At 47.9% G+C, this 16,778-nt stretch overlaps 1 protein-coding gene across 1 annotated transcript in view; it reads right to left on the reverse strand.

Moving 5' to 3' along the window:
- Nucleotides 1–1,779: 1,779 nt before the first annotated feature.
- The window catches only part of LOC121093624 (voltage-dependent N-type calcium channel subunit alpha-1B-like), a 301,786-nt gene continuing 286,787 nt past the window's right edge, over nt 1,780–16,778 (reverse strand). Inside the window, exons 41-47 of the mRNA XM_040606263.1 lie at nt 16,036–16,148; nt 14,902–15,029; nt 13,654–13,780; nt 12,965–13,075; nt 8,545–8,752; nt 8,168–8,379; nt 1,780–4,863 (exon numbers count right to left, since the gene is read on the reverse strand). Coding sequence (XP_040462197.1) covers nt 4,327–4,863; nt 8,168–8,379; nt 8,545–8,752; nt 12,965–13,075; nt 13,654–13,780; nt 14,902–15,029; nt 16,036–16,148 — 1,436 coding nt within the window. The 3' untranslated portion in view covers nt 1,780–4,326. The remainder of the gene's footprint in view (nt 4,864–8,167; nt 8,380–8,544; nt 8,753–12,964; nt 13,076–13,653; nt 13,781–14,901; nt 15,030–16,035; nt 16,149–16,778) is intronic.

Raw genomic sequence — 16,778 nt, forward strand, 5'->3', positions numbered from 1 at the left:
TCCTTCTGCTCAGTGCAAGCCTCGGGAGTAGGAACTTCCAAGGTACACCCAGCAAGTATTATAATTATTAATATTATTTTTTTTCTACAAGTGCTACAGCCACCCTGGACACGTGGCAGACTGCTGGCACCAATCCAGCCCCACAGGCCACTGATGTCCATGCCCGTGCCTCCCTGAGGTAACGCCAAGAAATGGGTTCAAATGCAGAAATTTAATAAGGGTTAATGCTAAAGGGAGCCGCATGCGCAACATTTTTGCACATCGGCAAGAGAAACCGTCCCTCTGTCAAAAACCTTGAAGGAATCAATTACTGCTAGGGTTTTTTTGTAAACCTCAGCTTAAATTATGTGATTTTGCTGCCTGTTGGACTCCAGGAACTGCAATCTCCATACTGGATCCACACTGCAAAGGCAAATTTGCAAACAGCTCTCTACTCAGACCAAGCATCTGCGAAGCCTGTATGGAAACAAACACAGACGTGGCCAATTTCTTTGAAGCATCCCAATTTGGGCTAAACTACATCCAGTTTCACACCAGATCTCAGGGGCTATCCCTCAGCGCGGTGGTCCAGCCAAGCTGCCTCCTGCAGCTCTCTCCTAGCCAGCCCGCCGGTGGGAGGCTGCTCTCCCGGTCACTAGGCACACTGCACACACCATCTTTGAATTTGTAAGTTTTTTTGCTAAGTTTTTATTTTAATTCAAGGACTTTGCTTCATACAAAATGTAATTGTAGAAACAACTGCAGAATTCAAAGTTTGGCTGATAAATATTACTCAGGCAGCAAACTAGGCAATCACAGAACCTTTTTTTTCCTTTTTTTTTTTCCCCCTTTTTTTGGGGGGGGTAAAGTTCCGCTTGTGTTGCATGGTTGGAACTTTTATAATTTTTAACACTGTTTTTTTAAATATAAAGTTTTGCAACAAACCCCCAATTTATATCAAATATAATTAAAAATTAACAACTGATGAATACATTGTATCAAAAAAGTACGAAGATAAACATTTTCCATGCACATACTTTTTATATATATGTATATATGTATATATTTTACATGCAAACATTACTTATTCAAAGTACAGCCACTACGAGACTGGTTCTGGATGCAGAAAACTGATCGGTGCAATTCAAGTTTGGCAACTCACTATGAGGATTCTTGGAAATATCATGTATGCATTGAAGAGACAGCAGAGAGGCTGTAAAAAAAGGCAGGAAAAGGGTTATGAACAATTGTGGTCAGGCTTGTCTGTCACTGTCATCGACCCCTACGAGGCGGGTGGAGGATTAGAGAACTTGAGATTATTCTTCTTCGGGTTCTGCCTAAGAATTGGAGTGACCCAAGGCCGTCGTTTGGCTGTGCGCTTCCAGATGGTGTGTCAGTGAGGGGCTGGGGCCTGGGGGGCTGAAAAGGTAGAGGAAGGATAAAGGCAGAGTGGAGAAAAAGTCAGAATTACTCAGTACAGAAAGACATCTCTTTTGCTTTCCAGTGTGGGTACAATGTTTGCATGCACTGTCAGAGAGATTGCGTTTTCCCTCTCCTTCCTGGAGTAAAATAGTAACATTTTCTTTAAAATTTCAAATAAAGTGTTTGTGCCTTCATATAAGGAAAATGTATAAAACATTTGGTCACAATCATGCTGAAGCCTGAAACAGGAAAATCCAGCAGATAAAGCTACAGAATGGATGAAGGTCTTTCTGACTGTTGGTGGTTTGGATGTGTTTCCAAACGTGTCATCTTGTTGCATAGCCCTCCGTTTGCAAATTACAGCCGTTACCCATGGTGGACCTCTGGCCACCGCACTTGCTTTATTCAAAGTGCACATAAATACAGAGACAAAGATATAGACAGGAGTTATCCTTTAGCAGAATCCAGGGATGAGATTGGCCAGAGATTACTAGTTTGTAACGGAACATAAAAAAAAAAACGAAACCAAAAACACAGAAGGAAACGAAAACAGGTTGAATTGCCTCAACAGAAGAGCTACAGGAGATGTGAAGACCCACCCTACAGCAGACTGCTCCCTGCCTGAGGCTGAAAGACTTTTGCTGAGAGCACGAGAGACCTCCTGAGCATTTTGGTAGCATCTGATGCCCTCCAAGCACCCCAGCGACAAAACGAGTCACCAGGGTCCAGCAGGACCTCTGCTCATCATAAGCGACCACTTCGGCTGCAGAGGTTTCACAGTTCTGGGGCTTGGTAGATCCTCTCAAAAAATTATCTGCCCAACCATCTCCTCCTTCCTATCAGCATTTTTAGCCATGTGCTTGCCTGGCACCTCCCACCCTTCCTTCTTTAACCTTTTGACAGCGTACTACGCATCGTCTGGCTGCCCTGTGCCCCAAATTAGCCCTACAACGGTTTGTCAGACCCACAGACACCAGGTCCTGCCCTGGCTTTTCTTTCAGCGCTCCCTCCCCACTGGCACAACGCGTTTGCCCCTTTCCCAGGCTCAAAGCACAGAAATTCACCCGTGCCCAAAAGAAGGAAATCATCCAACACAGGAGGCATTGCGAGAACACAGACATCTCATCCCTGAGAATCAGAGTTAGAGGTTTAGCGCTTTTTTTTTTTAAACCTTCTCTTAACAGGCAACAAAATCAAGACTCTCTCCAACTGCCCTCTCCAACTGCCCATAGAACCTGGCCAGAGCTCTCGCAGCCCGACTGCAACTTGACATGCAGTGGGAAAGGCGCTGCTGCTCCTGCAAGAGCATCTCTGCAGATACTGTACTTTTCCACCTGCATCTCTCCTGCAGGACCTAAACATTAGTCAATGAGAAAAGGCCGGTTTTATTTGCTGCAATCACTCCCCTCCCTCCAATAAAAATATATATAAAATAAATAAAAAAAGAAGAAAAAGAAGAGGAAAAAAAAAAAAAGGCCAACAAAACCCAAACCAACCCCAAACCGTGTTTGCCTTCCCCACTGTAAGCTTCCAACCTGGTACTCGAATACACTGTCCAGTAACGCGACGCGGGCATTGTGTGCTCCGCGGAACCTCCAAGACGAGCAGCTCCTCCGGGCTCTGCCCTCCCTCCCCTCCTGCCCCTCCCCACGCTCGCCCAAGGTCTGATGCATCGAAGCAAGAGGTTGCATCGTCGCTGTGAAAGATTTCAAAGGTTAGGCACTTAGTAGTGAACAACTGGAGCATTCGGTAGAAACGGTGGGACCTGGAATGACAATTGGACTAATTCTCTACATAAAGAGTATTTTTTTCTTTTTTCTTTTTTCTTTTTTTTTTACTGTACAATTTACAAAAATGCACACAATGAAAAGTTAAAGTTCTATCTAATAGCTTGATATAAAACCAATAACATTTCTTCTTCTCACCCCTATGCTTTTTCCTCTTTTTTTTTCTGGATATTTTTTTTTAGTTGTTTTTTTTTTGCTAAATCAAGCTTATATTGTAAACAAGACAAAACAGTGAGGGCATGTTGCGGTCAACAGGAGAGAGGGACGGAAAGAAAAAGTCTCAGCAGCAAGGAAACAGTCCTTACAAAGTAGCTCTCTTGTGGCTTTATCATGTGTCAGTGTGAAGGACCCGACGTGGTGAGTAAAATAAAAGAGATCCACACGGCAGCGGTGTCAGAGCAGAGTCCTGGCTGCCAGAGCGCTCCGTCAGCCCGGGGGTGGGTCACCAGCTCCGCCAAAAAGGATTGCTGTGGCTGAACATCAAGTCCCAATGGACTGTCCTTTGTTCTGGTCTGTGTCTCTCCTCTCCCAGTTTCTTGGGTAGATCACTTCTTTCTTAGCAGTGAACGAGATAAAAAGCGGATGCGATCTTTGTTCGTGCGTGTCCATTTGCAACCCCCGACTCCCACCCTGACCGGGGAAAAAATATAATAATTAATTAAGAAATAGCCCAACAAAATCTGCGCCAATCTCAAAAAGGATCGACAGTCTGCTTTCTCTGCCGTTGAGGGTGAGGACTGCTCTTCTTTCGGCTTCTCGCGTGTGTCGCAGATTTGGCATCTGGTGCGTGTCTTTGAACTAGACAAGGCAACAGGGAGGCAGGCGAGAGGGGAGAGAAAGATGCATTCCCCCCACTGCCTTCCCCCTAAGGAGGGAGCCTTCTTCCTCGATTTGTCTAGTGAAAAAGAAAAAAAAAAAAAAAAAAAGAGGAAAAAAAAAAAAAAAAAAAAAAGAAGGCAAGAGGAGAAAGGCTGCAGGAGTGTCTCCAGACCCAGGGGCAGAGCAGTTCTCGTGGCAGGGGCTGCCCCATGGGCCTCCCTCCGGCCCCGGGCACCGTGCGCATCGGAGAGCGCAGCCTTCCAGATGATAAAACTCATCGATTTTTAACACGCATGCCTTGAAGGGTTTTGCCATGCCGCTAGCACCAGTCATCCTCATCGGCTTCATGGTAGTAACTACGTCCTCTGGTGCCAGTCCCAGGGCCCGTGTTGAGACCCAGCGTGTAATGGTAGCCGTTGGGCACCCTGCGGATTTGGTGAGACTGGGAGGTCAAGGAGGAGACGTAAGAAGTCCTTGAGGACCGGCCCGAGTTGGTGGCCACCGCCTCCTCGAAGGTGAGCGTGTCCTCCGGCACCACGCGGTAGGGGCTGTCGGCGTCATCGCGGTGCCCCAGGTAGGGGTCGGAGCCGATGCGGGCCACCGCCGGCGGGGGCGGCTGCTGGTCCCCGCGCAGCAGCGCGTTGTGCTCGGACAAGCCGCGGCTCAGGCGTCCCGGGGAGAAAGTGGGCAGGCCGGTTTGGAAACTGGTGAAGTGCACGGGCGAGGAGTTAGCGGTCTTGTAAGTGATGCTGGGGCGTGGGGTCAGTGGAGTCTGTGGGAGCTGCCTCCGACCCCGGCATGGGGTACTAGCACCAGATGTCGACAGCAAGGGGCTCCCATTAACTGAACCACTGCCCTACATAAAAATTGGAACAAAGCAAATCAAAAAATAAAAAAGGGAAACACCAGACAAACACAAAGGCAGGCAGGTATAAAACAGAAGGAGAAGCAACAGAAGGGAGAGACAAGTCACAAGAGGAAAGAAAAGCAAAAAAGAGAGAGTTTAGACAAGCACAGTTAGGGGGAGGAGGTTCTCGAGAAATCATTCAACACAAGATGTAAAGTGCTGGAGAACTAAAGTTCTGCGAGCAGTAAAGAAGAACAGAAACGATCAGAGCATCAGTAGGACGCAAACTGGCAGACGGCTCCAACAGAAGGGGACACTGTCCGGAGGGAAGGCATCCACATCATACACGGGCTCGACATGCGCCTTACCTGCACTAGGTGGGAGCAGCTCAAAAACAAGGGGGGGTTTGGGGGTTGGGGTTTTTAGTTTTGCAAATACAGTTTTGCAAAACAGAACTCTTTGCTCTGGGGGTGGATTTTTGCAAAACTTCACCTGACAGTTGTGGTTACTGGTGCTGGGGATTGTTTCTCTGTTCAAAACAGAATTATACGGAAGGAGGGTTTGGGGGCAGAGTAATTTTTTGTAGGTTTGGGAATGAAATGCATTTTGATTAAATAGCCCCTTTCTGGAAAAAAAAAACCAAACCAACAATGAAAAGCTTTTGGGGTGGGCTTTAACTAGCAAGTTCCTTAAACAAAAATGCATTTACCTCCTCCTCCTCCTCTTTAATACTACACATTTTATTTTTGAGTGGCAGAAGAATCTGACAGCTTCCTGGGTTACTAATAGTGACACGTGGGAGTGAACTAAGCTACAGTAAGTTAAAAAATGCCACGAGTGAGAGGAACAGACTCTTGCTGTGGCATTTCTGTTTACATTTTCCCAGGGCAGTACATGAATAGCCCCGCGAGCGCATTTTAAAAATCTCTCAGCAGATTTTGAGACCAGACCTTTATTTTTTAAAGAGCCTCTTTTCCTTCCTAGAAAAACATCAAGGTGTTGCTTGTTGGGCTAGCAATCGGTGCTTGTTCTGCTCTGCCAGCACAGTTTTCAGGGCAAGCGCAGCAGTGCTGGAGACTACCAGCCCAGGAGCTAGATGCAGAGGCTATTTTAGAAGCTGTTCACATGAGCCCTGCCCTGTCCATCAGAAGAAGGGGTGATACCTGCATTATCTGGGGGTGCAGAGCAGCGTGGGTGTCACGCTCCGCAGCCCTGCTCTCCGCAAGCTTTGGGGACTGATGTGGCATTTGCTGCTCGTGCTGCTGGGCCAATAACTCATGTCTTTCACAGCCTGGAAACAGTCTTTGCCTTTCTCTTCTTTCATTTTTACCCTCTCCCTTCTCTGGCTTCCCCACATTTCAGCTTGACTCTCTGCTACAGACACATATTCCCATCCCCGGCTGAGCTGCCTCCCATCACCTCCCTCCTTGTGGTGATGGAGCAGGTGGTGACCCCCACCCAGTGACCTTACTGTTTTCCCAGATCCACGAGAAGATGCTCAGCTTTTTGCAAGACCCTGAGGCTGAGCCCCTCAAAATTACGATACTTAAAAAAAAAACCAACCAGAATTAAATTGTTTAGATAAATATTGCGCTGTCTAAAAGTATTTTTGTGAGATTTTCAAACCTTCTTTACCCAGGACCAATGCAGGAAAGGGTCTTGGACTGTAAAAAAAATGGTGAGGTCTTTTTTCAAAATGTCCAGCAAGCTCCTTCCTGCTGAAACATATGGAAATTCTAAGAAGTTTCATCTCATTGAAAAAAAATGCTTTTCCCAGATTAAATGGGATTTATGTTTAATAATTCTCCTGCACTGAAAAGAACGCTGCATGTCTATGAACTATGGGAATGCTTCCGTTTTTTTAATTAAAACATATGTGATATTTGAAGTTCTGGTAAACTGAGCCCGCAAGAAAGGAGAGACATCATGCTAAAAATCAGTGCCATCTTCCTGCCTCTCAAACCAGAGGGAGAAATTAAGAAATGGGAAGAAAAACTCATCTGAAAAATCAGATGAAGGTCAGTCAGGGACTGCAGAAACCAGAAATGGAAAAAACACGTTAGGCTGCAGCTCCCTCTTGCTATGGCCACACGCAGTCCTGGGTGCATGGGACCTTACACCGATGTCACATCTCCCCCCAGGCTGACAATGACCGTGCAAAGCATGTCCCACGCCCAGGGCTCTCCAGAGCTGCGGGGCAGCAGTCCCCGAGCACTCACTGAAGGACACAGCCCCTGGTGCTGCAGTGGACCATGCAGGGAGAGAGAAAGGCACAGGACAGGGCAAGGAGACAAAAAGCTGCTTCATTTTGCAGCTAGCAGGATGCTGTGCAGAAACCGCTTCATTTAAACCCTTCCCCTGGGCTCTAACCCCTGCTGAACACAGGATTCCTGCCCGCTCCCCACCAGCTGAAGCTGCTGCAGGGGCTCAGGGCTGACAGCACCCCTCAGCCCCTTGGAGACCCCCGGTCAGCCACACACCACCAGCAGGCTGCGAGCTCAGGGACACTTTGGAGAGTGGCCAGAGCCCCCCTCCAGGCACAGCGGCTGTGCATCACTGGGAGTCCTCTTCCACCCGCATCCCGCCTTCTCCTACATCCCTCCTCTCCCTTGCTGTGATTTCTCCTCCCAGCTAGAAAGCACATTTGAAGATTGATTTGACAGTAGGTAAAAATGAATTTTCCCTCAATTTTCAGAAAATTAACCTGTTCCACCATAAAGGACAGCTCTGAAGCCCAGGCGACGGCAGTTGGAAAATCCTGCTAATATGAGCAAACCTTGCTGAAATCACAGCTCTGGCTGCCTGCGATCCCTGCGCAGTATCGCACCAGCTTGTACTGCAGTGGCCAGGATCTCTTTGGCAATCACCACGTGTTTGTGCACGGGGCAGCAGTGGGTGCTGCGTTAACACAGCTGGCAGGGGAACGGTTCAGCTCAGCTGCCCAGGTCCCACGCCACGCTACCAGCCTGCCTTGGCTCGGGTGGACTTTTCTCCACCAGCATCAAAAGCTCCCCGTTCTCAGGGCTCCCAGGCTGCTCTTGCTGCAATCATGAGCAAGGGAGTCCTTGACGGTGGGGTCTCTGCGAGATGCCTTGAGTCACTCACACCGTAGGCGGCTACTAAAGAGCCATCAAGTGACACTTCCATGCCTTTTTTGGATGTGAAGCGTCAAGCAGGACCTCAATGGCTTTATCTACTACTGCCTGGCTTTTCTTCCCCATTCTGTCTCCTTTCTGCTTGTCTCTAAACATACAAAATGTGTGTACGTCCCTGGAAGGCCTTAGGGCTCTTTTCCTGCCCTGCATCTTCTCACCTGTCTGTGTGGACCTTGGTCTGGCCCTCCGTTGGGCGAGGTGGGCCTGCTCTGGTCGGCAGACTTGGGCTGAGAACGCTCCCGGCTGCCATAGCGGTCGCAGGAGTAGAAACGCTGCTTTTCGGAGGAGGAGGAAGAGTGCTGCTTCCTCTCTTGGGACCGGCCACGTTCCTGCTTCTTGTCCTTGGAAGAAGACTCACCAGACTGGGCTACTGAAAGAAGAATGTTGGTTGGGGGTCACTAACATGGGAGGAACTCCCAAGTGTGGGGCAGGGAGGTCCTTCCAGGTAGATGGGACTCCAGAGCACATCAGATGACTGCTGGGCATCCCGAAGGGAGAAGGACAAGGGATAAATTCTTGTTTGCAAAGCACTTACCAGCTTGTCCATCAGCCAGCTGGTGGGGGGACCTGTCCAAGGACTTCTGCTTCTTCTCTTTCCGCCGGTGACAGCGGTGGTGATGGTGGTGATGCCCTTGCTCTGGTGGCATGCGCTCCAAGGAGTACTCGTAGAGGTGCATGGCGTGAGGACGCTGCGGGGTCAGCGTGGAGACGGAGCGCTTCATGGGGCTCGTGTCCGGGATGGGCTGCAAGGGAGATGGAGGGACATGGAGCAGGGTGAGGGCAGGCACTGCACCGTGCTCAGCTGCTTGGTTCCCAGCACGGGGAGGGTCATACAGTAAGAGAAAGGGGCAAGGAGGGGAAGGAGAAAAAATGGTTAATTGGATATAACTGGAATGGGTAGAAGGACTTGTGGAATGGTAGATTGAGTGCTAAATTTGAGGAGCAAATGTGATCTCCATTTGCTGAAATGGGCTTTACTTTTAGCAGAGTGCCAATCCACAGGTACCATGGGTGCAGAGCAATATGCAGCACTTCACACCAAACACAGCATCACAGGAGTCAACAGTAGACTAGCAGGGTCATAGGGCAGCACAGTAGCAAGCATCTCACAAAGATAATTCTCCAAGACTAGTTTCACCCAAAGCTGCTTCAGGACCTGTTGTCATCCCAAAGCAACTCCAAAGAAGAAAGCATGAAAGCATTGCTGGGCATCATGTGGAGAGGGAATAAAATCAGGAACAAGTGGGCAAGGTACAAGCAAAGCCACTGAGAAATTAGTTCTATCTCCCTGTGGTTGAAGACCACTCCAATCAAACATTTAAACCTCTCTTGTGCCACTGTTGCTCCTTGAAGCCCTTGGGGCTGGGACAAGCAGGATAGCATGCATGTCCTGCAACTCTACCAGGACATCTCAAAAAATCACTACTTGGGTTTGCTATTGCTTTTTTCAAATCATTTGTGGCCAAACATCTGGACACTGGGCACAGGAACGCAGCCTTCCACGGGCACTGCTGGACCCTGTCTCTGTGCTAGTGGCAGCTCCAGACCCTGTTCCCTTCCCTTTAGCTTCAAAACCTTACAAAAATGCTTTGCAGAAGCCAGGGCAAGTGGGCTGCAGGACAGGTGGTCTCACAGCCTATCCCTTCCCTACTACCCAATTGCCAGGTATAAAGCTTAGAAAACGAGGACGATTCCCATGCGTCCTTCTCTTTCACTCTGCTGGCCTCCAGCTGGCTCTGTGGTGGAGTCAGGGCTTCGTCCATCCTCTCAAGGTTTCCCTGGGTCTGCCACTGCCTCAAAGCTGCATGGCAGCGGAAAGACCTCGGAGCATGGGGGTCCAGCCAGCCGGGGAAGGAGCTCAGGACATCCTCCAGTCCCTCAGCTCTTACGCTGGCTGGAATTCACAATCCAATATGTGCCTCCAACAACAGTTCTTGCAGAACATTTACTTTGTTCACTGTAACCTTTCCAAAGAGCCTTGTATTATTTTTACGGTCTATGCCTATTTTGTTTGCTTATCCTGAAATTCAGATCTCTGTTGCCCCATGATATTTACACAATGCAAAGCCAGTTGTTTCACAGCTCTGCTCGTTATTTTGAGTAGAAAGAACCACTCTCCTCCCAGCTGGCTGTTGCGGGCAGGTTATCTTGTGTGCAAAGGTGCAGTCTGGGTTGAGTTTTTGTTTGGTGCTCTCTCTGTTGCTAGGCAGTTACCTAAATATTGGTGCTTCCCATTTTTTTCAGAGGCACAAGAAAGACTTGGCTGGGGCAGGGGAGCACAGCCCAGCCTGTGGCATCGGTGCAGCCCGGGGTCTGCACCAGTTCACTTAGCGGGACCACGTTGTGCTGCATTTATCCACTCTTGTGGCCCTTGTTGTGTGAACAAGAAATTACACTGAAGATGTTCATGTTTGTCCTCATTGCTTGCTGTTCAGCCTGAAGATGGAGGGAGGCAGAGAGGTCTGTACGGTGGATGGTCTGATGGGCAAAAACCATGAAAATACTTCCTACTAAAAACACTTCCTCAGATTTCCAAAATCCATATAAAAGCTGCCAGCAAGAAGACAACAGAAATTTCCCAACAAAAAGCCAGCCATTGATAAGAAATGAACATTTCTCTTTGGACATGATTCTGTGCTTGTTCCAGGGACAAAAGTCCCCACTGACACTAATGGGAAGTGGCAAAGCAGTGAATACCCTTTCCATAAATCCTGACAATGCTCTCGTTACGTTAACGGGGCATGCACAGACTCCCCACAAGCCTCGGGAGACTATACCATAACCCTTCAGAGAATTACTAATTGCTTCTTCATTACCAAACCGATTGTTTTCACTTCCTAAATTCCTGTGCAACAAGGCATACAAAAACCAATAAATAAGCAAAACAAACAAACAAACAAAAAATCCCTGCTATTACAGCGTGCGGCGTGCAATCGTGGATTGAGGGAACTGCAGCAAAGTGGAAAGAGATAGCGGCTGCAACGGTGCAACATTGGACTCCAAATGAGAAGGGAAAAAAGTAAAGGGTTAAGGAAGGTTAATTATTTCTTAACATGAATTTAATAAGATACAACTTAGTGCAAACTACATACTGCTAGGTAACTCCCAGGTGACCGTGCTTTGCTCCTCTGCAAACAATTCGGACAAGATGAGAACATTATTTGAAGCAGCCCCACAGTACAGCCATTGTCAGACATCACGGCAGATGTGCAGCAGACACGATGACGAAAAGGGAGGGGAGGTGATGGGGGAAGAGGACAGCAAAGAGCGAGGGAGGAGGTGAGATTGAAAGCATAGGAAGATATTTTTTTTGTATAAAAAAAGTAGAACATAAAAAGACAGAGGAATGACAGGCAAACAGAAAGGGAGACATCCAGAAACAGAAAGCATTGCAAATAAGGGTTATAAAAAAATCAGAGTTTGGGGGGAGCAGAAGCAGCATGTGAGAAGGAGGGTGAGGGCATGGAGGGGGAAGACACACACAGAAAGTACATCAGTTATTTGCCTGAAGCTACAACCACCAAAACATAATATTATTAAATGAGGTTAGATCCGCTCAGATATTACGGGCCTGATTCATAACAAGATTCAGGAGCTTTGGCATGGGGCTGCTGTGCCCTGGGGAACACGTACCGTGCTCCTGCAAGAGACACTCACTCCTGCAAATACCCGAGTGCAGGGGAGAGGAGTTCCCTGAGGAAAGGCTCGTGCTGCTGGCACTGCTGCTGCCAACCGCGCTGCCTGGGAAGGAAAGATGCTACCTGTGGTCCAGGATAAAGAACAATTTTGTTCTGGGAAGGGGGAAGGGAGGGGGTATGGGTTTGCTTTGAGGTCTTTTTCTTTTATTAAGCATGTTGAGTAGTGTTCCCGATAACACAGAGAATCCCAGCGCTCATACAAAGGCCGCAGTTTCTGAAGTCAGCTGGGAAACACGCTAGCTGATGAAGTGTAGCTTGTGCCAGCCTGAGCACATTACCAACAAGATGCTATCTGTTGGAGCTATTGCCCTACGTGCAATACACAGGCTTTTAGTTCTAGGGTGCAGCGTACCCTTTACATTCTGCTTCCCATGGAGAGCAAGGGAAACAGCCCACAGCCACCGGCTGCTCCTTCCTGACTATGAATCAGGCCCTTTGGAGGAGAGAGACACGACTGTGAGCAGTAAGATGTTCTGACACACGGGAGGCAGGACGGTGGCTGGAGAGCAGCCGGGACAACAAGCTGGCAATGAACGTGTGAAATGCCCCAAAATGATCTGTGAAAACCATGACATCCTGCAGGCTAAGTAGCATCCACAAGTTGCTGTAAAAGTCAACTTTAGCAATGAGGCTTCTTTACAAGAACTTGAACAAGGGAAATCCTCAACATCTTACTGACCAAAGCCACGATACAATATATGCTAAATATATAATATAGTGGGAAGAGAAAAAAACCCAGGGAGGATGCTTAACGTCTCAATGCAGCCTACCAGGCACATAGTCCCTGGTACTTCTGTACCTACTACGTTCATCAAAGAGAATCACAGCACATCTCCAGCTTTCTTTGTGGCTAGGGCACAGGAGCACGCCTTGACCGGCTGTCTGGATAGACGGCATGCAACTGTCAATGGGAAACACATGCCTTCCAGGAATACAGGCTGGCAATCAGTATTGTCCTCGGTTAATGAGAACACACAGTATTGGGTAGGTAGTCCTGAGTCAGCTACCCAGCCAGAGGGATTTCTTTGGTTTCTTTTTGCTGCAACCAGGGATGAGTAGAACTTGGGACAGTGGTGTATCTACCTATAAATACCTGCCATCCAAGCACAAAGGCTGGTTACCTGTCTCCAGGTTCAGCAAACATCTTTAAAACAAATATTTGCAAGCAACTTCCAACAACATGGCAAGCAGAGAGAAGATACCGAGTTCTTGACCTGCTCTCAGCCTCCCACCACCGGTAGCATCTTCCTCGCTCACCTGAGTTTCGGCAGCCAGGCGCGGCATGGACGCTGCCCGCCCCTGGCTCTCCAGGCCTGGTTGGTGCTCCCCGTTGGCAAGTGTGGGGCTGATTTCCCTCATTTCTACCACCTGATTGAAACAAGAAATAGTTTCAGTAGCAAGAATATGAACGTCAGCTTTGAAGCCTTCATCTGAGCAGGCTTCTGCTAAGTCTGGTTTAATTGTAAAGAGGGAAAGAGAGTAAATTAAGAGCTGTGGAGTGCCCAGGTTACTCTATCTACAGTGCTGTCTTCAACAAGGATGACAGCAGGCCAAGCTCTTCCACCAGCCATGGCAACGAGCCCCAGGTGACCTGTGAAACCCCTCATCTGAGTTTATACACTGATGACAATGGGACACCTAGGAAGAGATAACCTTAAGTAACCTATTGCAGCCCACGTGTAATTCCATTAAAAGCGTGCCCAGATGTACAGCTATCAGACTGTAAAAGCTACTGGATTTGTTTTTTCTCCATAATATTCAGGCAACCTTGGCCTTGTAAGAGACAGAACAATGCTTGTCGCAAGGGACAGATCTGCCGTCTACTGCATTTCACCCTGTCTTTACCTGTTTTTTCCAAACATTTTCTAAAATTTCTAAAAACCTACTGCATTTCTAAAACCTACTGCATCCCACCCTGTCTTCACATCTTCACCCTGTTTTCTCACCCGTTCAATGGGAATTTCTTCTGAGTGGCCTCGTTCAAAAGCTGGTGTCCTGGTTTCATAAAACATATCCTGGGTGCGTTGGGTCCCCCAAGAACTGGACTCTTTGATCCCACCCTCTGAGGCTGGCCTGTCAGAAGGAAAAGAGGAAAAGATTAACTATTTTGCAAAGAGATTTTGCTGACCTTGTTGTGATGAAGGTAAACAGCTCAGATGCCCTTTGAGGTTTCACTTGTGAAACTAGTTGCTGGATAGGCGCAGCTGCTGGTGAAGCTATAATGTCCCTGGCCACTTCCTACACAGCCTGAAGATCTCATGAGCAACAAGGAAATCAAACCAGCTATCACTTCCCCCCCCCCCCCCCCCCCCCCAGTAACTAAGGAAAACAACTTCTGCAGCTTAAGTTCTGATGAAGAATGAAGAATTTTGGAGTTCAGGCAAATTATGTCCAAGACCAGCTGGACATGGGTCAAACCCATCTGTGGTCATGCTGAAGTACATACACTGAAGGTACAGCGGTACAGGTGGCCCTGGGTTTCTCTGTTCAGTCTGATCTTAGTTTCCCCATCACAGTTATTTGGGATATTTATACTTGGGATGTCTATTACTAAAGAACCATAGTGCTTGTGACCCAGAGGACAGTCACCTGAAGAGCAAGAAATGGAAGAACAGATTAGGAATCACTGACACAATAACTGTCCTCCTCTCTGTGGAGGTATTATTTTACCTAAAGACAAAGAGCCAGATTCTGCCCTGGAAAGTCTCAAGAAGCTCTTGCCATTGCCAAGTGCCATGAGCTCGAGGGATGACTTTGTTCCCAAGGACATTCTGACTCCCATGAACTCACTGCAGTGGGGGTTGGTGGGTCGGGATTTGTTTGGTTGTTTTGCAATGATCCCAAATTCCTGTGAGCAGACTCACACTTACAACTAGCCACAATGACGAGCTCTCCAATTAAGATTCAGAGGACACCATTAAGAAAATACACAGCTCTGGAGACCCCAATGCCACCACCACGTGGATAACTACACCTGAGACAGCAGTGGGAAGCAGAGCCACAGGGAGGCATTTTGGTAGCCACAGGTGGGAAATTGTCCCATCCATGGCGTGAAGGAGCCATTGGTTTTGGTGTCACCAGTGGTGCTGCCCCACCTCCAAAGCAACTGAACCAGCAGTGGTTGGGGTTGGTGCATACACCCAGCGTGCCCTTTCTGTGTCACAGCTTTGGTGGGGAGGTCCCGGGATACTCACAAGGCACCCCCGTTGTTGAGTGAGGCTGAGCTCTTCTGGCGAAGGAACGCCTTTGCGTTGTTGAACGCTGTGGGCTGGGTTTGTTCCAAGGTGGCCTTCAGGGGGTGGAAGAGTGACACCGGTCCAGGCTATGAAGCACAAGGAAAGGTTGTCAGAGACAGAGCTGTGAGCGGAGGGGATGCCCTGCAGTGCTTTTCTTCATTAATAAGAAGTCCACTTTGTCACCTTGAGGGATCAGCCCAGCAGAAAGCACACCCCAGCCTTCCCATAGCTGGAAGGCGCTCTGCAGGACACTTGCTGCCCTCAGCTCTGGGTAAGCCAAAGTTGTCCTGCAGCCCCCTGCCCTTTGACAAAGCATCCTGTGGTCCCTAGGGGATTTCACCCACTGACGTGACCAAAGGGGCTCTGCAGTTCAGGTGGCTCAGACACCGCGTCTGTCGTAGCCTCCCATCTGTGAGCCAGCCAGCCAGGCCATGCTGAAGATCAGCTGGAGGGTATCCTGAAATCAACAGATATTTGTCCTAGGGTAAGGATAAAAATTTGTTTTCGGGAGGTGGGTTTGTGTTGGAGGTGATTTTGGGAGGCTAAGATTATAAGGGGTAGGAGTCAGCAGGTTAGAGCAAGGAGAGGGAAGGAAATTTGGTTGATGCCATTGGGCACACAACCCCAAGCCAGTTGTGTGGAAATATTTTCAAAAAAATTGTAAAAATCTTCAAATCTTTTACAGCCAAAACAATTTTGATTAATTCCCATTTTCAGGAGCAACTTAAACATTTTATATACAAACTAGCATCAGCTTTCAATAATTCTTTGGTATCCCAAATAAATCTTTCAGTGTTCCCTAGTCTCTAGGCTACTACTTCTGAAACTAGCATTTAGCCTGTCAAACGTCACCTGACGTTTTTTTGAAAAGATCTTTCCTGACCTACTGGAAAAGGCAATTGCAACAGTTTTGGTTTTTTTGTTGTTTTTTTTTTTGACAGAAAGAGACTTTGAGGAGAGGTTTCCATTTCTGAAAGAGCATTTTCAAACCCTGCATGAAGAAGCATCCAGACTTTCTAGATGAAACGTGCTGATGACCCTCGTCAGAGCTGCCCAGGGGCAGGACCGAGAGGCCACCGCGTGGCTGGGTACCTGGCACAGGCCTCCAGGTGGCTGGTGGACTTGCTCCCTGGTGTTCTTGTTCTGCTTGTAGAAGTCAAATATCATCAGCGCTGCATAGACCTTCCCCACAGTCATCTCATCAGCTGCCAGAGGATGGTGAAACACGGCAGACACGTTGATGTGAGGAGCAGGGAAGGATTGGGAGAAGAATAAGTCAAAGAGCAGAAGAAAAAACAACAAATGGGTGTCAAAAACAAGGCAAAAGAAGAGGTGAGGTTAGAACAATGAGACAAAATAGACAGAGAGAAGTGGAGGAAAGAAAGGAAAGAAAGGAAAGAAAGGAAAGAAAGGAAAGAAAGGAAAGAAAGGAAAGAAAGGAAAGAAAGGAAAGAAAGGAAAGAAAGGAAAGAAAGGAAAGAAAGGAAAGAAAGGAAAGAAAGGAAAGAAAGGAAAGAAAGGAAAGAAAGGAAAGAAAGGAAAGAAAGGAAAGAAAGGAAGAAAGAAAAAGTTACAACAGACTTCTTCAGATCTTTGCCTGTTGCTGCCTTTCACACCTGAGGAGGATGGCCGCTGCCTCTAGCTCCCTGCAGCAAACATTCGCAGAGAACGTGCAGAACAAGACCAGGCAGGAAAACTCCGTGGCATTGTAAGCATTGCCCTCAGAAGACTCGCTAAATTAATACCAGACCCACAGCTAGCTTTTTATCAACAAAGAAGCCTTATTCCTATTTCTTTGAATTATAGTCAACTGGGGCATAATGGGCTAACGTACA

Source organism: Falco naumanni, chromosome 9 (genome assembly GCF_017639655.2).
Source record: "Falco naumanni isolate bFalNau1 chromosome 9, bFalNau1.pat, whole genome shotgun sequence".
Taxonomy (NCBI): Eukaryota; Metazoa; Chordata; class Aves; order Falconiformes; family Falconidae; genus Falco; species Falco naumanni.